This window comes from Electrophorus electricus, chromosome 26 (assembly GCF_013358815.1).
Source record: "Electrophorus electricus isolate fEleEle1 chromosome 26, fEleEle1.pri, whole genome shotgun sequence".
Lineage (NCBI taxonomy): Eukaryota > Metazoa > Chordata > Actinopteri > Gymnotiformes > Gymnotidae > Electrophorus > Electrophorus electricus.
Window position 1 is genome coordinate 2,725,489 of NC_049560.1, and position 19,747 is coordinate 2,745,235.

At 40.9% G+C, this 19,747-nt stretch overlaps 2 protein-coding genes and 1 long non-coding RNA gene across 5 annotated transcripts in view; 2 read left to right on the top strand and 1 right to left on the bottom strand.

The window, feature by feature from the left end:
* p3h2 (prolyl 3-hydroxylase 2) overlaps positions 1-12,335 on the top strand; it is a 38,012-nt gene extending 25,677 nt beyond the window's left edge. Inside the window, exons 2-15 of the mRNA XM_027018107.2 lie at positions 2,575-2,727; positions 3,847-4,036; positions 4,859-4,990; positions 5,980-6,107; positions 8,045-8,134; positions 8,918-8,958; positions 9,057-9,148; positions 9,306-9,433; positions 10,070-10,165; positions 10,303-10,453; positions 10,594-10,711; positions 10,988-11,063; positions 11,156-11,296; positions 11,629-12,335. Of these exons, the coding sequence (XP_026873908.2) occupies positions 2,575-2,727; positions 3,847-4,036; positions 4,859-4,990; positions 5,980-6,107; positions 8,045-8,134; positions 8,918-8,958; positions 9,057-9,148; positions 9,306-9,433; positions 10,070-10,165; positions 10,303-10,453; positions 10,594-10,711; positions 10,988-11,063; positions 11,156-11,296; positions 11,629-11,718 (1,626 nt within the window). The 3' untranslated portion in view covers positions 11,719-12,335. The remainder of the gene's footprint in view (positions 1-2,574; positions 2,728-3,846; positions 4,037-4,858; positions 4,991-5,979; positions 6,108-8,044; positions 8,135-8,917; positions 8,959-9,056; positions 9,149-9,305; positions 9,434-10,069; positions 10,166-10,302; positions 10,454-10,593; positions 10,712-10,987; positions 11,064-11,155; positions 11,297-11,628) is intronic.
* The window catches only part of LOC113582382, a 32,879-nt gene extending 13,172 nt beyond the window's left edge, over positions 1-19,707 (bottom strand). For both annotated transcript variants that reach the window (XR_003411157.2, XR_003411156.2), the window contains exons 1-2: positions 19,612-19,707; positions 19,194-19,299 (exon numbers count right to left, since the gene is read on the bottom strand). This is a non-coding gene — a long non-coding RNA (uncharacterized LOC113582382). The remainder of the gene's footprint in view (positions 1-19,193; positions 19,300-19,611) is intronic.
* LOC113582377 lies at positions 14,216-18,438 on the top strand. 2 transcript variants are annotated; one of them, XM_027018112.2, is made up of 5 exons: positions 14,216-14,303; positions 15,098-15,457; positions 15,787-15,825; positions 17,329-17,463; positions 17,977-18,438. In XM_027018112.2, the coding sequence occupies exons 2-5, from the start codon at positions 15,112-15,114 to the stop codon at positions 18,150-18,152; spliced, it is 696 nt and encodes a 231-aa protein (XP_026873913.1). In that variant the 5' UTR covers positions 14,216-14,303; positions 15,098-15,111; the 3' UTR covers positions 18,153-18,438. The 2 variants fall into 2 exon arrangements, 1 of the variants encoding a protein (XP_026873913.1); XR_004775667.1 differs by lacking the exons at positions 14,216-14,303; positions 15,098-15,457; positions 15,787-15,825 and adding an exon at positions 16,856-17,131.
* Positions 19,708-19,747: the final 40 nt, after the last annotated feature.

The following is a 19,747-nucleotide window of genomic DNA, read 5'->3' on the forward strand; positions in this document are numbered from 1 at the left end:
CTACAATTCCTGTCGTGAGTACAGGAATTGTTCTGACTGACTGCGGATAGGAATTGGCCCGTCTTGGAAACTGTTCCAAAAAGAACAGGACGTGTCAGTTGGTCAGAGCATCCCAGAGCAGAGTCACAGGGCCCCAGCCTGTAGACACAGGAGACACCCTCGTCCTCGAGGATGACGCTCAATGGTGTGAAAAACTAGAAACCAATATTTTGATGTGAGCCAAACATCACAGTCTCTGAATGAAAAGGCTTCCAACATTACTGGCTGAATACACAATAGTGAGGGTGATTATTGTGCATGTTGGCAAGACTGGCCTGAGACAGCAGGAGACTGTTATACAAGTTATTAAAAAGGGACTTTATTGAGCTCTATAACACAATTAGCAAGCACAAAATGCGGTCATTTATCAGTGGTCCTCTGCCTCCATGGAGAACAGATATATTCTCATGGCTACTTGAATTAAACATTTGCCTAAACAAAGGACACATGGCTTGAACTTTACTATTTTCTTGGTCTGCAACATATCGACTTCAAGTCGAATTGGCGCAAGCATCCCAGGAATCCCTTGCCTCAGCAGATTTCATAACTCCTTTAGGGCTCGATGTTGTTCTCTGTCTCCACTCCCCCCTCTTTCCTTGTCAGGCAGCCCTCAGGTTCAGCCTCAGCCCAGCTCCTCTACCCTCATCTACTGCCTCATCCGTACGCCCATGCCCCATACCTTCCCTTAAAAAGCATCAAGCTCCGCCACCACCTGTAGCATCCAGAAGAACGAGACAAGCACCTCAACCACCAGAAAGGCAACTAAGCTCCCTGTCTCATTGTCAGAAGAAGCTCCACCCTTCAGCATCTGCAATAACAGAAGATGACAACCCAGTTTAAGGCAGTGTGGAATGTTATTTTTTGGGTTCCTGCTGCTACAGTGGTGACATCAGCAGTGCATGTTTTCAAAACAAGCTTGGACCCAGTGTGCCTCTAATGTTTTCAGAACAGCCTACTTGTACCCAGTGTGCCTGTAATCTGTCCCAATCTCATGCTTATCAGAAACAGAAAGAACAGGGAGAACATATAAGATACTCTAAATGTATCCAACCTGCAGTATGTAAAATGTAAGTCAGAACTTTTGAAGCAAAGCACACAGGTTACTAAGTGTTTACATTCATCAATTTTATTGATTAATTTACAGATGTTATCTTTTATCTCCACTGATTTTTGCCATTTTTTAATTGCTGGTGATGCTACTATACATATTGACAATCCCATGGACAGTTACACCAAGGAACTCCTCACCATATTGGACTCTTTCATTCTCTCTCTTGCCAGCATTTGGCTGGCAACACACACTGTCAGATGAGCCTCACTTAAGGATGTATTTTAAGATTATTACAGATCATTACTGTGAGTTCGTTGATACAGTATGTGGGTCTTACTAGAACTCAAGACCAGATGCATTAGTTGTAGCTTCAACACCTTACCAACAAGCTTCTTGAAGAATGTGTTTCACTCATTATCGGCCAACATGCTTCAGATAGGAAACATCTCACTCATGTCCACACTAAAAACTGGAATTGTGGAGCCTCTCATAAAAAAGAAAAATCTGGAAGCATCTCTGTTATGTAATTACAGACCCATTTCTAATCCACCATTGATTAGGAAAATCACTGAGAAAATCATCTTCAAGCAACTTACTGGCTTTCTATCCTTATATAGCTGTCTAGACAAATTTCAGTCAGGATTTCGGCTTACTCAGTACTGAGACTGCTCTAATGAAGTTAATTAATCGCAATCATTTAAATATGCAGTCTGGAAAAGTATCAGTTCTACAACTTTGATCTCAGTACTGCCTTTGACACTACTGACCGCAAAATGTTTACAGATAGACTTGGGAGGTGGGTTGGACTCTCAGAAATGTTTCTGAAAGCAGGTCAGTGACCTGTGTGGTCCTCCAGGGAATGATTCTTTGGCTGCTCTTATATCATTTATATATGCTTCCTCATGGCCAAATCATCTTAGATTTGGGCTGCCTTACCACAGATCTTATGCAGATGACACTCAGATTTTTGACCCTCTCCACAAACAACTATGGCTCCCTCAACTCACTTTGCGAGTGCCTTGAGCATGTCAAGAATTGGATTGGCCAATACCTTCTGCAGTTGAATAAAGTTAATACAGATTATTAATATTTGGGAACAGCAAAGAGAGGCACAAACGCTTTCACTGCACAAATGCTTATCACTGTATATGAAAAAGGCCTTCCTCTTTTTAGTCCTGGAATCTCATGAGTTTTCACTGTGTAAAAGAAAAAGATGGTCACAACCTCTGTGATTTCCTCACACACATGCACATACACTCTCTCTCACACTCACACACACACACAGAGCCAAGTTGTCCTAGAACTGAACTGCATTGGGGACAGTGTTTCTGGATAGCTATAGATACAGTGTTAACAGCACAGTGCAGATCCTTAGCAATGTAGTGCTAATGATGCTTTTTACTTTACTAATTGTTACTAATCTCTCTCTCTCTCTCTCTCTCTCTCTCTCTCTCTCTCTCTCTCTCTCTTTCTCTGGGTTTTAGCTAAAGCAGCTGGACAAAGCAGCTGCTGCTGCTCACACTTATTTCCAGGCAAACCCTGAGCATGTTGAGATGATCCAGGACTTGGAGCAATACAAGGCACTGGAGGGAGTGGAAGAGAGGCACTTCATCAACCGAGAAGCTCGCCCACATCAGGCAAGCGACCTTTGGCCTCCCAATGAAATGGAGTTAGGGTATTGTACATATTACAGTGCATCTCTTCAGTCAGGGCCATGCATCAAGTAGGATTAAGGATTGTGAGGCAGAGAGCATCAGTGATGAGTCAGCATTCCAGAAGGAGAGAGTGAAGCACCTTTCTATCAGACGAAACAATTACAGCATTATGTCTAAGGGCTGCTTATATCTAGTACTCCCAAAACAAACCAGGTAATGCCAGCTAGTCCATTATGTCTAAGGGCTTCTCACAGTGGAAAACTCCCACCATGTAGAAGAACAAGCCACATATTTCAGTACCACCTACAGTATAACAGGAAATTATTTTAATCGGTCTTGTGAGTAAGTTTAAACTGAGTGAGGATGAAATGCCGGGTACCTGGACTAGAAGCGGTGCAGCTTTACAACATTCTTTAACAGGTCATTTGTTTGGTAAATCCTTTTCAAAGCATAGCCCTGTTTTGTTATGAAGATTGTCTGATGCCTGTGTACCAGAGCACACCGCTGTGAGCCTCTCGGAAGGCAGAGGCTGAAGTGAAGGTTCTGTATATTTTTAGAGGATTTCATGCAGTGTTATAAGGCACACATTCTTATTCATGGTGTGCCTTACAGATGAGGGAACATATATATTGGTTTGGAGCCATACTGGTTTAACTACTGTTGCCTTGGTTTTCATCCAGATGTTCAAATTTATCATTCATTTGCTTGTGTCTAGAAACCTTAGTGTTGATTTTAAAAAAAATTGTCAATACCAGTGCATCCAATTTCTTCAACCTAATCTGAGCATGATGGCTAACAGAGAAACCATAGAAGCTACTATTGGCCTGAAGCTACTACTGGCCAATTCCCTGTTGTCTACATTTAACTGGCTGGCATGCAGTTATTCTACCCTTGCACTTATTTTGAATGAAACTGCAAACTGCTGGCAGACTCACAGTGTTGGGCATTTTAGAGATCAAAACATCTTGCAGAAATTATTGTCCAGTTCTGAGCTGCTTGGAAGAAGTGCTGTATATTGGCCAGAGTCTGATTGCTGGTCAGGCTTGGCTGCCTGAGATGCACCACAGTGAGACCTTCTTCCCCCCAACCCCATGCATGCAGAAAGCCTTCTCTGCGGGGGCAAAACTGTACGATAAGGGGGAGTATGGGCATGCCGCAGTGCTCTTCGAGGAGGCCCTGGCTGGGTACTACCAGGCCGATATGAAGTGCAGAGCCTTGTGTGAGGGCCCCCAGCACTTTGAGGAGCAGGACCACACGCTCTACCGCTACAGCCTCTATGAGCTAATTTCAGGTAATCATGAGCATCTCCTCCCTCACAAGATAACACAGACACTCATGTTTCGAGCATTTTTCTGAACGTCAGCATTTTTCTGAACGTCATTTTTCTGAACGTCATCTTATAAGAACAAAACAAAGTTATTTGTATTTTTTGCATTGTCAAGGCCTTATAAAATCTTAGAACAGAGCTAATCTAGGAACACCTTAGCATTCTATAGGAAGAGACCTGGGTGTCTCCACTCAAAGAGCAGACATCATGTTTCCTGACCCCATTCTGTGGGGTTCATCATTTTTCTTTAATTTATCCAGACTTTCCTGTGTATTATTTAAACCTCTCCACCTCAGCTTTTTTAAATCAGAGGCAGCCATGTGAACATATGCTACCCCATGGCCCTGCAATGTCACAGCCCTTTAATTAACCCAGAGCAGAGCCTTGTGGGATGATGTCTAGCCACATTTAACGGCGCAGCTGGACTGGTGCGGCGCTGGTTTCTGCGCATAGTTCACCAATATCTCCATGCGAGAGGGACAGGGAGGCTGGAGGATTAATATTTTCTTCCCCACTTTGTCCTCCATTGGTCTGCATTACTGCTCAAGCTGTGAAGTTAAGCCTTGATTACAGCATACCAGACCCAGTGGGCCACCAGGTTCCGGGTGAACACAGAGTGAGCTGAGCTGATGTATGCTGACAAGCCGATGGAGAGCTGAATTTCAGAGACCCCAGTAAGAGTAGCCGTGTTGAAACATAGGGTGCAGAAAGGCCCCTGGCCCCACAGCTCCCCTGCGATGACGACTCTGCAGGATCCTGACAACTGTGGGTATTTGTGCCTTCCAGATCACTACACGCAAATCCTGCACTGCCAGCACGAGTGCATACGAGACCTGGCCACACGACCCGGCCGCCTCTCACCCATGGAGAACTACCTGCCTCTGCACTATGACTACCTGCAGTTCGCCTACTTCCAAGGTAAATCTCTGTGCTGGCCCGAACCCTCACTTGGGTGGAGGTGCTCACCACTTTAGCATTAGCAATGTCATGTGTAAAAATGGAAAATTAGCCACCGTTCAATCACATAAATCTTCAAACAAATCCCACTCTGTTCATTTCATGTGAGCCACATGCTGCGCTTAAATTAATATCATCTTAAGGCAGGTTTTGTGGTATGGAAACACCACGCCAAAGAATTGGAATTGGCTAGACTGCTTGTTTTAACACTGCCTTGTTTAAAGTGCACATATGTGCATGATGTGAACAGAAGCTTATTGTGTGAAGCTACTAAATAGTATTTAGTCAAACTACGTAAAAGTATTAAGAACTTGCATTACGTACATCAGCAGAGTGAAGAAAGATGTGTTGATGATGTCTTTTATTAAAATCAAAAAGGATTTAATCTCACTTTTGCTTCTGTCGGCCATGTAACGTGAACATATATTTTTCCAGACAGCTAATATTTGCTTTTGCAAAGTGGTATATTTAAAACCGTTTACATCTTATTAAAGTACTAAGAATGTCCCAAAGATAGAGTCCTATGTCATTTCACCTTGAGTGAAAACTCTAAACGTGTTTTACTGGTAAGATAGGCCAACTGTGTGTGTGTGTGTGTGTGTGTGTGCGCGCGCAAGTGTGTGTGTGTGTGTGTGTGTGTGTGTGTTTGTGCGTGTGGGTGCCTGCGTCTGTCTCTGTCAAAAGTTATTTGTTATTTCCACTATCTCAGCCAAAGGTCTGCTCCTCTGTGGTCACTGGCTTGGAATGTACATGCTCAGAGTTACATGTGATACGTTTCCGAACTCCCGTGCACCCTCCAGAAGGGAAGACTCACTGCCTCACTGACGGAGGAAAAAGTTCTTCTGTAGACACTGTACACAGGCAGCCTCATAAACTGAACAACTTTACGGCATGTTCACTCTCCCTTTCTCTCACTCCCTCTTCCCCTGCCCTCTTTATGTTGTTCTCAGAGAACAAGCTGGAGGAAGCTCTGGTCTGTGCTCTAACCTACCTGCTGTTCCATGAAGGAGAGGAGTTCATGACTGAAAATGTGGAGTATTACACTGAGATTCTGGGAAGTGGGGGCCAGCCTCGCCAGGTGAATCATGAGTGAAACATAATACATAATAATAATAATAATAACAACAATAGCTTTAAATGATAATAGCTTTCAAATGCATTGTAAGGTTTCAGAATCAGATAATCAAGTAATACAATCATGATCAGATGAAGATAAATCATAAAGTGGAGCATAAAAAGAGGAAATGAAATTAAAGACGATATTTCACATATGGCAGAACAATGAAAAGCATGCAGTGATGCCAGGAACACCAAGAACTGCTACTGAGCACAGGACTAATTTCGAAGACTATAAACAGTGTAGGACACAGCACTTATGTGTGATAGCATTTAGTGTTCGCTCCCGTACAGTACAGTAAATGATACAGTCCAGATAGCTTAGTGGTAAGTAATCCAGCAGCTGAGAAAGAGGGGTGTGGGGAAGTATTGCAACACTGGAAACTGACCTCTACCGAGTCACTGTGCACTTAAATTAACAAATAAATAAACCCTTCACTGTCTTCTTTTTAACTTTAGTCAGGCCTTTTGACGAGTAGCGTTTTTTACTGGTAGTATTTTTTTGACTGGTAGTATTTGACTAATCTCTTTATGTTCACATGAGGATATATTTTTGATAGAGACTGCAAACCACTTCTGCAAGTCGCACTGGACAAGAGTGTTTGCCACATGCTGGAAATGTAAATGGGCTGGAGGTGTGATCATTTAAAATTCCATGTGACTGACTAGTCCTAGTTAGTGACTTGGCTGTGCACTGAGGGCTTGCCAGTACCAGCATCCTATAAGTGACCAGTGTGCTGGTTCTTGGCACTTAACTCTTACTGTCCCACGTGCATCTGCTGTATTTGGTGATGTCATGCTGCTCCCTGCTTAAATGTTCTTAGACGGCAAAATAACACAACGAAGTGTAACTCCGAAGGTGGTTGGTTTCTTTTTACACGGTTACAGCTGCTAAGGAGTTTATTATGTCTAGTCATGCTTGTCTTCACCATTTAGCTATGTCTGTCAGCATTTCATCCATTTTTTCCAGCACTGTCAAATTCAGAATGGAAATCACACACGCACACAGAAAGCCTGGACACTGAAACATCACAACACTCATTGAAACCGTAAGCACGTTTTGCCTTGAAAAGGCACGGTGACGGTGACTTCCTCCTGATCAGGACAGAGCGATGGGTTTGGCTGGCTGTGTTGTGCAGTAGTGGCTAAGCTGCTTTTCCTGTCTCTGGCCCTCAGAATCTTAACTGACTACAGGCCTTTTTTCAGCTGGCAGTGGAGTGAAGACTGCCAGAAGGCCCTGCATTTCAGGAATGGTGGAGGGAGGGAGGGGGGCTTCATGTCGAAACATCACAGCACTCACTGAAACCATTTCAGAGCTGTTTACATTACCATTACTGACGAGAGGTGGGTGAAATTTGCCAAAGCCACAAACGCTACCGGCTGCCACTGCTTTCATACCATTCACAATAGCAGCCTTCTCCCCTTTGCTACCACAGGAGGGGTCCAGGCCTCTGGTCTGCACTGGCACTGCTTAAAGAAGGGGGGCGCTGTGCTCCGCTTAGAGCTCTGTTTAAGGAGGTCCAGGAGTGACTAAAGGGGAAGAAAAACAGGGGAATGTTCTTTCAGTCACTCTACTCGGATACCACCGCATTTCTAACTTAGTGTTTTAAAAGAGAGCAGTGGAAAAGCCATGTCTTTAATGTGCTTTGCAATGGAAATATTCCCAAGTACAAAGGATCATCAGCCAAATGTAGGTCTTGGTTTGCATGTTTTTTAGTATTACTTAATATTACTGATCAATTTGGCCATGTGTAATAGACTACATTTAAATTCATTACCATTTAAACTAATTTAGGTCTCATTTGGGTCTCACTTTCTTTCAGCCCAAACGCTAGAGAGCTGAGATGGTCAGTCAGCACAGGCTCTTTGAGAATAAGCTCGCTTCCCTTGATTTTGCAGGAGGCTGTACAGTATTTGAAGAGACACAAGCAGGAGTTGGAGCTGCTCCTCATCGGCACTTCGAACATGGGCCTAGCATACACCCAGGGGGTGAGCACATTTCCGCATCCCACACAGTGACGAGCTGGAGCCGACTGCCTCCTCCTGCCCAGAAATGCAGAGAGATGGGTGCTGAGGCATCCTCGTGTGTACACCATCCTACACAGACTGGCCTCTGAAAGGCAGCAAAAGGAAGTCAGAGTCGCAAGGAACCAGGTTTTAAAAGTCAGGATATAATTGCTTTCTGTGTATACTCAGGAGTCAAAACTCATATGGGGGAAGAATATGTAGATCGGGAAATTTACTGAGATTCCAAAGTGCCAGTGTGACTGTAGTTTTTCATTCCAAGCAAGCACAAGCACATCTGACACAACTAATCAGTTGTTTTAATACAGAGTACAATTGCTTAAGCAAGTGGAATCAGGGGAGCTCCCTACAGCCATGCTGGTCCTTTGTGCCTAAGCCTGCCTACCCCTGCTATATATTCACTTGAAACTAGCATTTAAAATATGTCTCTAAAAGTTACTGAACTCATCACAACTAACATGCACTTCCCTGCTCTCTGACCCTCTGGCATAATGTAGCTGTAAGAGTCTGTGAACAGGCTGTCGGCATTTTTAAACAACAGGTGTCTCAGATGCTGCAGAATCGTAAGCCGTGCTTATAGTGCCCCCTGGTGGGAAGAGTCTTTGTTCTATCAGCTGCTGTCACAGTGCAATGCTAGTAGGATGGGTGGCTTTTGAATTAGGGGGCACTGGTTTTGTTCACAGGTTAACATGTATATTTACATGGAAACTGTATCCTCATCCTGTTTTCTTTTTGATTACCTGTTAGAACTACTGGAACAGCCCAGGAGGAAGAGATGACACAAACCGGTATATGTCACTCTGTTCACTGGTTTCCTTTGTTTGCTGGTAACAGCAGTCACTGAGCAACAGTGCTTTGGTGCTCACGTCAGGCCTGTCGATTTCAGGATCCCCTCAGGGACAGATGGCGGGATGGAATACGTACCCATCTCAGAGAAACGGAACACCTCCCTGTCTGTGCTGCAAGACCCTAGGGAAGGTAGATCAGCGCATTGCCCTGCCTGTGATCTAGATGTGGTTATTAGCATGCAAGCATAAGCCATTGGAGCATCGAGCCCCAGATAGAACAGTAAACTCTGTGCGTGCGTGCGTATGGGTGTGTGTGTGTGTGTGTGTTTTTGTGTGTGTTTTTACAGGGGGCCCTTTATTGTACGATAGCGTGCGTCTGGTGCTGAATTCAGGTGCTCTTAATGGGACTCAGAGGGCGGTCTTTGATGATGTCATTTCTGAAGATCAGTGTTCGGAACTACAACACCTGGCACATGTAAGTCGGCTTTATGCTCATTCTACTCGATATCTCTTAGTGTCCTGTTAGCACTTACAGTGCACTTGGAATGCCACAAATGTGACCTAATTTCTGGCACTGGGCACTGGGTTGTTCACTGTGGAGCAAAAATATGGGGCTTCTGGAGCCAAAACATGCCTGATGACGTCTGAAGACAATAAAATCGCATTCCCAGCAGAAACCAAACTGCTTACAGACCAAAAAAAAGCTCATAATGACCTGAACGTGTTTCTTGCCCTACCCGAGTATCTTATCACGTTCACATTCCAGAAGAGAAACAAATGAATAAAACCCATTAGTTTGCCAAATATTGTCAATAACGTTAATAAATTATGGTTTGTGCCAGTGTTCACATATCTCTGTGGGAGTATGGAAATGTAAATCTCTTTCAGAATGTATTTGTCGTTGTTGTTGTTGCTGCTGTTTATTTGCCTTTTTTTCTTGTTTTCATAAGCAATCACTTCTATTTTCAAGTGTTAATGTGACTTGCATGTCTGTATGTCTTGTGTGTGCCCCTTTGTGTGAGGGCAAGATCCACTCAATGCATGATCATGATATCAAAGGCAGCAAGACTGTTAATATGACTATTGTCTTTTATTTCATCTTCACTGGCAGACTGCGACTATTGCTGGAGATGGCTATAGAGGGAAGATGTCCCCTCACACGCCAAACGAAAAATTTGAAGGGACAACCGTGCTGAAAACCTTGCAGGTAAAATTAAATAAATTTCTTTTGATGTGGTCTTTTTCATATCTCACAAGTGTGATGCATCCTTTATGCCATTCCATTTCTAATTTTGGCAATTGGGCAACCACCCAATTTGCTAATTATTTATTTGTTATTCACAGTATGGTTATGAGGGGCGTGTCCCTTTAGGAAGTGCCCGCCTCTTCTACGATATCAGTGAGAAGGCTAGGCAGATCATTGAGTCTTATTTCATGCTCAGCTCTACCCTACATTTCTCATACACTCATCTGGTGTGCCGTACAGCTATTCCAGGTACATTATACTAAATGGCCATCACAAAATGTGATAAAGTAATTCGCCGATCGCCATTGTAAATAGACAAAGTACTGTCAGTTCAGTTGTGTGAAAACCTTTGGACTGGTGAGATGTCTTTTTTTCCCTGCTCACCAAAGGTCAGCAAGAACTGAGGAATGACCTTAGCCACCCGATCCATGCTGATAACTGCCTGCTGGACCCCGAAGCCAATGAGTGCTGGAAAGAGCCTCCAGCATACACCTACAGAGACTACAGGTAGAAGCATGTCTGGGCATATTTCATGCAAGGATTTCTCACATATCCATTTAAGCCAAAGGTCAAGATTGGTCAATAGGAGGTGAGGTAGGAGGCATTCCTATTGGACAATCCTCTCTTTAGGCTTAAGGTATGTTGCTTACTGAGAAATCTTCACGACGTTCCTCTCCTCTGTCACTAAGACGGCGCTGCTTTTTGTTAAAAAATGTTTTAAGTAGTTGTACCTCTTTTTCAATGTATAGATTATGTAAATATCTTCTCATTTGTCCCTTTCAGTGCGTTGCTGTATCTAAATGGGGATTTTGATGGGGGAGAGTTCATATTTACTGAAATGGATGCCAAAACGGTTAAGGTAGGTAAATTGCTGTAACGGTATAAAAGTGTAACCTTTTAGGCGTCATATGCGCAAGTGAATGTTCTTTTGCGCCCCCTTTCCTGTTCTAGGCATCGGTGAAGCCAAGGTGTGGGAGGATGGTTGGTTTCTCCTCTGGCGGTGAGAACCCGCATGGCGTGCGAGCCGTCACCAGAGGGCAGCGATGCGCCTTGGCGATGTGGTTCACTCTGGATCCCCTCTACAGAGAGCTGGTGAGTGGGTAACAGTTGCTGCTCTCACATTTCCCCTGCTGTGGTTTATATGGTGCCTACAAACTGCCAGATTACATGTTGAAAAACTCCACCACACTCTTCAGGCCCCTTTTTCCTTTATTTTCTGTGGCCATCATTTTTTATTTTAAAGAGCACTGAATTGGGAACATCTTAAAACTAAATGTATTCATCTTGCAGTCTACAAATAAATTTTAAAAAAATTAAAAAAATTAAAAAACACCTGTAGAATTACTTTATCCACCTTTCTGAACATCCTAATTACTTGTAACCTAGTTAATAGAATAAATGAAATACGTTGGATGGATTTGCAGGAGAGACTTCAAGCGGATGAGGTCATTCAGGCACTCCAAAACCAGCTTCACTGGGCTCAAGATCACATTAACCCAAAAGACGAGTTATAGTCCAGGAGCCAGAAGGAGGAGAAAGCCTTTCATTCAGAACGGTTTCTATTTATGATCAGAACTTTTTTGATTTTTGCACTTTTTGATATGTGTTACTTTGTTTCAGTCTCTGAGAATATGAATTTTATTGTGCATATCAGGTCACGTTTTCATTCATATTTTTCTTTGACATGAATTGGTTTGCATCATACAGATCAAAGGTTGTGCTATTACATCTTCTAGAATGCATCATGAGTAAGAGCAATATGGATATGGAAAGTGTACAGTAAAATAAACTGCAAAAAATGTGCTTTTCAAATCTGAGGGGTTTTAGCATTTTATTTATGTGACTTGAATTACATCAAAGATGTATGTTGCAAATTATATGAAAATTATTTTGTTTTTACTGTATATGCTTTGGTAGGACTGCTGTGTTTATTCACCAGTCTCTGATTTAACCTCATACCATCAATGTATAGTGCACTGTAATTTTTCTTTTTCCAGAATTGTTCATTTGTCTTATAGATAAGTGTTTACAATACTGACTCAACACTATGGTATGCTCTGATCATAAATATCCACCATAGCGCGTGTCAGCATTTGATGTTAGGATCTTTTTTAATAAAAGATACTTTTTATTCCTGTTTCAAGGAATTTTAACTTAAGTGTGGCATGTAATGGTCCTTTATTTTTAAATAATAAAAAGATGTCTTTACAGTCTATATCTATGTATTTGGTTGCTGTTTGTATTGCAATTTTAATGACATTTCAAAAATATTTTAGATATTTTATTTTTAAAAAGGAAGCTAGCCATATTTTCTCACTGATATGTAATGTTACACATATTTAAGTATGCCTTATAATGCACAAATATAAATGTATGTGTGTGTGTGGGGGGGGGGGGGGGTGGGGGGGGGGGGTGGGGGGGAAAGGGGGGTAACTTTTATGTGTTTTTATATTAAAGATTAAATTGTGTCTGTGTTCAGTTATTTTCTACCCTCATCTTCAGTATTTGATAATCAAAAGGAAAATTCTTTCATTGAGAGATTTTGACTTAAGCACCAAATGTTTTGATTTATTATTATATCTGGCTAGCCATAAATATTTAATATGAAGGGTCTGATGAAACAATACAAAGCAAAGAAAATGTCACAAAGTCTGGAGGGATTAAGAGATTAAATACCTGAAATGCTGTAGTCAGTGGCATTAGATTATAAAAATTGTCCTTCATTACAGACAATTACAGATAAGCAAGATGAAACCAACAATAGTATTATGTGCACTCCCCACCCTCTCCTCCAGATCATGCAGAAGTGAGAATGGAAATGGAAAGATGTCCATCTCGTTTATCTGACATGACAAATTCCAAAACAACGACAAAATGTTTGGCCACATTAAGAAGCCATTCCCTGGTTACATTGCCTATTAACTGAAAATATTTTTGAAAAAAATTATGTTAGGCCTCACAGTATCAATCAACTTCAATCTGTCTTAGAAATCATGAAAGTGTTGGTAAAGATACAAGATGAAAGGTTTGATTGGTTAACATGTTGGGGAAAATGTCTCTCCACATCTAAGTCACTCATTTTAAACCATTTCGGTAACCTGTACTGCACATGTTTACTTCAGTCATCAACAGCAACACAGTGTTTCAACAATACATTGTTTCCATTCAAGCCAGGAAATGGTAGAGGTTACACTTGTCACCAGGCTCAGCTGAGTGCATAAATTAAATGTTGCAGTCTTTGACGGCACTGTTCAAATAAGCGGTGTGCATTATGGTTCCCAATTCAAACTCCTTAAAAATAATCTTTGAAATAGGGTCCCTTCCTCCAGTATTATACTGTCAAGAATGTCAGATTAATGCTGAAAGTGTAAAAACAACTTATGCTGTGTTCTGTTGCTTTATCCATTGTAGGGTTCCAGAACTCTATTGGTTAATAGGGATTTTCTGTGGACGTCCCACGAACCAATTATATGTTGTGTGTCTCTCAGTTTCACACTTGGGGGTGTGCTGTGTAGTTTTGTTTCTCATCTGGCCTTCATGTGGTTGACCCGATTTCACAATGTGCTTTCCAGCCTCACTGCATACCAATTCAAACTGTCACTAATGGAGCCATTTTCTCTGTGAAGAGCAATTCTCTTCTCAGGCAATGCTGCAAACATATTGACCGTCAGATATTTTACTTGGCTTCCCCTTTTTTCATGTTGCGTTCCTTGCCTGCCATTTTACTCTTAACCCAGCTCGTTTCCAGCTTTGATCTTTTTTTTCCCTCATCCTTGGGGTGTGATCGGCCCCCTTGTCTTTCATGAGTGCCCAACTACAGCAGAACTTGAACTTGACTCTATTGGTGGTTGGAGACCCTGCATATGCAGACACTTCCCTCCACAGAGCAGTCTTTACCTGTCAGGGTTTTCAGCTTGACTACACAGGAACCTGCTTAGATACCACACTGTCCCTTTTCTACCACAGTTGGGTAAGCAATAAGAACCTTTTAACCTATAATATATTTTTTGACATTTAAAACTTTAGTAATATTACTGTCACAACAGGCTTCCTTTATCACTGGAGTGTGACTCTGATGACCCCTGCCTTGCCCTCTTGTGTAAGTTGCTCTGGTCATATCAGAAGGGTCTGTCATTTAGGGTGCAGCGTCTCCCAACCAAAGCAATGAACCAGTCCAGCATTACCTTCTTTCTGCTGTTTACAGGTCAGAGATACACTACATTCTCTGGAACTTTCCAAGGCAAATATTACTGTTTGTTTAGTTTAGTCTACTACAAATGTTTGGATAAAAAGCAGCAATCATTAGTTAATTGTTTTGTTCTCTTCATTCTATTAACAGTTCTACGTCCAGTTTATGACCCAGTAAGAAGTTCTGCTCTGTGTTGTGTTTAGTTGTTATTTATATTACCCTAATTAGTTTATTTCTTTTACTCTAATTTATTAGTGTATCTTGAACTACTTAATAGCCTACCACAAAACCATTTGAGAGAACACAAACTTTTTACATTCTATACTGTATACAATTTTATGTGCATAAACTTCTAAGGTTATGAAACAGGCATTTTTTCTCTGTCTAGTGCTAGAGTGAAGTTTAAATAAAAAAGAACCTAAAAAAACAAAACAAAAAGAAAGCCAGTAGAATAAGCTACTCTTTGTGATTCAGCACAGCTGAATTGGCAGAATTAGATTGCATTCATCTGTAATTGTTAAAAGACATCTACGATGGTAGCTGTTAATGGAACCATTCCGGTAAAAATTGTTCATTGCTATAGACCTACTAATCACTCATTCATTTGGCAAATTAAATACTAGGCTGTTTTTGTTTTTGCAGGAAGTTATGTTGTTTTTTTCTGACTTGGTTCTCAGTGTGCATTTGATTTATCTTTTCTACAGTGGGAAGCATAATTATGAGTGCAGTTTTGAGTACAGAAATCAAGCCTGAGGTAACAGGACAGTTTGAAGTATGTCTAGGATCCAACACAATCATCAACTGCAGTTTCCAGACAAGTGAAAAAACACTGAAAGTAGGCTGGTACATCAGTCAAAAGCAATCCTTGCCTGGCGAACGGATCAACACCATCTTTCCAAATGGCACCCTAAATAATCATTACCAAGAAGAGAGGGGAAGTACTTGGTCATTCCTGACTATTAAAAACATTACATCCAATGACAGTGGATGGTATTACTGCAAAGTCATCCAGGACATTCCACTACTGAAGGAGAGTAACAGCAATTCATCATATTTAAAAATCAGTAAGTACCTTCACAGAGGAAGTACTTCAGGAGAAGTTTGGAAGTATGTCAGGAGAGGGTTACGGTTAGGGTTAGGGTATATATATATATCATACTAACATGACATAAGCTAATGATTATACTATGTTTCCGTGATTGATAATTTAAATGTATTAATGTTAATTTCATGCAAGTAGTAGTTTCAATAGTCTGTTTTCATTTTCTTTTCACTTGTAAGAACAAATTATTCTTAGGAAACATTTCTGTAATGCATAAACTGCAATCATATTTCATAACAAATATCTTTCTTATATCTGCTCCTGTTTCTGTTTCTGTTTTTTTTCCCACAGAAGAGGAGGAAAATACAACAAGTTCACCAACAAGTTGTGGTAAAATTTTCAGGTTCTTGTTTTCTTTTGTATAGTCTGTAGGCTACTTGAGCGAGATTTGACATGTATTGTAGACTTGTTAATTTAAAAAAAAAAAAAAAAAAAAAAAAAAAAACAATTAGGAATAAGCCTGATTTTGCAAAAAATAAAAAAATAAATCTACAACACACCTGTGGTGCTGCCTTTTGTGAGTGAGGCTATTTCTATAGCACAGTAGTGCTCACAACTGGTCTGACAAGCCTTTGTTCTGCACATGCTCTGTCAGTTTATCCTATACGCCTGATTGCAAACTTCTCAGACTGGGTCAGATGTTTTAGACTATGGAAAATATCAAATGGGAAATACAGGCAAGACAGAGAATGTAAGATTTTCTGTACATGGTTTTAGAACGATAGCTCTAGAATCTTACAGGGATCTGAAGGTCTTGCTCAGGATGTGTTTAAACATTGAGGAGCTTGTTTAAGACTTTAATTGTAGACTTTGCACTGAGAAGAAAGGCTGAGTTTGGACAACCTGAAGCACATGTCACACAGACACAACACTCTTACTGCAAAACTGCAAACTAGTTTTCCCTTTTTTGCTAAAATGACAGCAGAATTGAAAACAGAAACAAACATTCCGTAGTTCACCACACGTCAGAGGGGAAAAAAGAGGTACTTAGAAAAAAAAAACATTTGCACATAAAAATTCTCACGTCTTGTGAACGTTATTTTCAGTCCTCATAGTAAGAATAAAACATTGAGTAAGAAAGTAACATTACATACCGTGACAGGACGAGACAAAACCACTAGCCAGTAAGTTTCTCGGTTAGGTCAGATAAGTTACTTGGTTTCTGTGACATTTCAAAGCAGAAGCGAGATAAAAAATAAAAGTGGTGCTTGTGGTTACAAAGGCTTTTTAATGTTTAAAACAATGCTTAGTAGCGTGAGAGTCGGAGGAAACTTGAAAATGCCTCCTAGTGCATGATTTTGGGGACCATCAAGTTGAAGCGGGAGCGAGGCTCAAGTGGTGATAAATAAAGGCTTTTTATTGCTGCAGACAGCAGAAAACAAGGCTTAGACGCGTGAGAGTGCAAAGAAGGTTGCAAATGTGTCTCCGCACTTGGCTTTAGGGACCGTCAATATTTTGGTAGGAACAGTGGGAAAGAAACTGTCGACGGGATCATGAGCGGGGAAGTGACTGAGGGTTGTGATCGGTGTGTGCTGCTGCGGTGTCTTGACCGGGCCGTTGCGTGAGTTATGCTAGATAAGTGACTTGGTAACGGCTAAAAATAGACACTGCTTGATTGACACCAAGTAAATGCAAAGTAGGTTGGCACAGCATATTTAATTATTTACAAATATATAATAACCAAAAGATTATATTTTTGAGTTCCATAATTTGTTGAAATAATTAATTAATTAAGCAGGTATTAATTTGTTTAATTAATTTGTTTCTTTGTGAGTTATTTGTTTGATATTATGAGTATATTCAATTTGACTCTTTTTCCTTTTCTTTCTGCAGTGACAGATTCTCCAGTGATCGTGAGAACAGGGTCAGTGCTTGGTAAATGGTGGGTGTGGCTAGCGTTGCCATTGGGGTGTGCTGTGCTGATAACAAATCTGGTTGTCATACGGCTCACCTGCTGCCGAAGACAAGGTATTCGTTAAACCTATTCGTTGATACACGTTATGACTGTGCGCCTCAGAACAAGCCCTGTAATGACAAAGGTAGTTACATAGAGACAGGTCTTCACATAACCTACGTATAGGTTTGCACTAGTCCCGACAGACCGGCTGACTGATTAACGAAGTTTAATTAACAACAGCGATTGCGAGTAAACATGGAAGCAGGTAGCATGATCGTAAGCAACGGCTGCATTGTAAAAAGTAATGCACGCCCAGTGCAAGCTCTGCTCCTTCCTGGTGACGGCATAGCAGTGAGTGAGCATGTAGGTTACATGTGGTTACGAACGTGCAGACTTATGCTCCGCTGAAGATTTCAAATAAAGTCCGCCCGTAACAGTGCTGATTTGCAGTGCACAAGCAGAGCACATTATCTGACCTCCTTTGTAAGACCCTTGTCCTGTAATGTGTAGGCTAACATTCACAGTTAGATTGAAAAAAGGGGGTATGGAAATAACTAACAAAGAACAATATGTGTATTTCTCAGAAGGCCCAGTTTATGAAAACACGACTAAGAGACGCCTACAGAAGGAGCACTCCCCACGGCTTTCCATGCCCATGGACAACAGCAAAATATCGAAACAAAGGCACTCCATGAAATCACATAGCTATACTAGCTCAAAGATAAACAACCAAACAACAAAAGGTAAAACATCTAAGTGAACAGTCTTCTCTGAAGCGCCTGCCCAAATCTGCTTCTATCATTGCTGTAATTTCCGTTGCATGTGACATACCTCTTCTATTAGATCGAGGAAGGCATACAAAGAAGCCTTATCACTTCGTGATAGTTTGGAGATGTTTATACAGTGTTTTCCTTTAAGCATTAGAGTACAGTCTTTTTCTAAAGTAATAACACAATCTGGATATTAATAATCTGATCAAATAATGAATTAAATTGAAGCATACATCAATGCACATAACGCATTATTATTATATAAATAAATATGTAAATGAGAAAAGTTATACAAGAATGTTGTAAATGTTAGAAATGTAAAATTATAGAATAAATTTATCTGCATAATTATACAGGTCACTGAATAAGTGTGCATTTTTTACACAAGTTTTATAACAATTCATTTTTATTGCATTTATTCTGCCATTATTTTTGTTCAAAACAAGTTCAGCTAATCAACACAAGTTAACTGATCCGAGGAGACACTATGTGTCCAGCAATTTACTGGCCAAGGCTTATTCTATGGTGATTTATGTTACAGCTTTCCTACATGCCTCCATTGTCACTAGTGAGTTCCCCAGGGCATAAAGAGAGAGCATAAGGAAATACACTGGGGCTGTTGGAGATGTTTACTAGTGGAAGGTGCCACCTTGTGGATTTACTACTGTGTTTTCATTTGAGCTCGAGACTAGTCCAGCCATGATCTCACCTAAGCTATGCCATAGGCATTAGGCTTGGCATTACACTCTATAGCTGAGGTATTTAACTTAAGATTTTATCATCCAATTCCTGACTCGAATTTTGTAATCACTAGTAGGTAAATGAACGTAGCCAATGAACCACTTTGTTGTAATGTATGACTACTAGTTAAAGGATGAAAAATCTGCAGTGCCTGGATCTTGAAACCTGTGATTTGAATTCCTATTTGTAATATAAATTAGTTACCAGTTTTTACAAAATCCAATGATTTCAAAATCCAGGACCATGAATTTGAAGTCCACAGCTAAAAAAGCTTTACAGAAAGTACTCACCCTTCTGCATGGACAGGGCAGGGTTTTCTTCCAATAATTCATGCAGACAGGTTTGCATGCTCAAATCAGCAAGCTGTGACATAGCTAGAGTTATGGGTCCCACTGCCTAAAGAAGATATTTACCAAAATGAGTATGAATAATAAACAAAAATAAATAGTCCCAGTGCATGCCAGTGCTGCAAGCTGTAATATGCCTCCTTTATCTTTGAACTAAACCATGTTCATGTAGCTCACAACACCAAGGTCATGGGTTCGGTTTCCAGTGAGAACACATAGACCTACTGTGAAAAAGACACTGATAAATATGTAAGTTGAGCTAGATAAAAACATCTGACAAACGGTGCAAAAATGATATATCCATTTTACCCCAGCATTGAATTTATGTAGTAATACATTTAGTAATGACTTGCTCCCTTACCACTGTTTTGGGGGTTCTTATTCTTGCTTACTTTTTCATTTAGGTTCTGTTACTTCTATAGTCCTATGCGTGATGTGAGTGTTAAGGAAGCACATGTCTTTCCTTCCTGTTGTTGCACTGGACGAGGCGCCTCTCG

What these genes read in the sequence shown, in the direction of transcription:
- LOC113582377 (XM_027018112.2), top strand. Translation starts at nt 15,112, where the DNA reads ATGAGTGCAGTTTTGAGTACAGAAATCAAGCCTGAGGTAACAGGACAG. An exon ending in AAGTTCACCAACAAGTTGTG is followed by an intron (nt 15,826 to 17,328) that starts GTAAAATTTTCA and finishes TTCTTTCTGCAG; the next exon opens with TGACAGATTCTCCAGTGATC. An exon ending in CACCTGCTGCCGAAGACAAG is followed by an intron (nt 17,464 to 17,976) that starts GTATTCGTTAAA and finishes TGTATTTCTCAG; the next exon opens with AAGGCCCAGTTTATGAAAAC.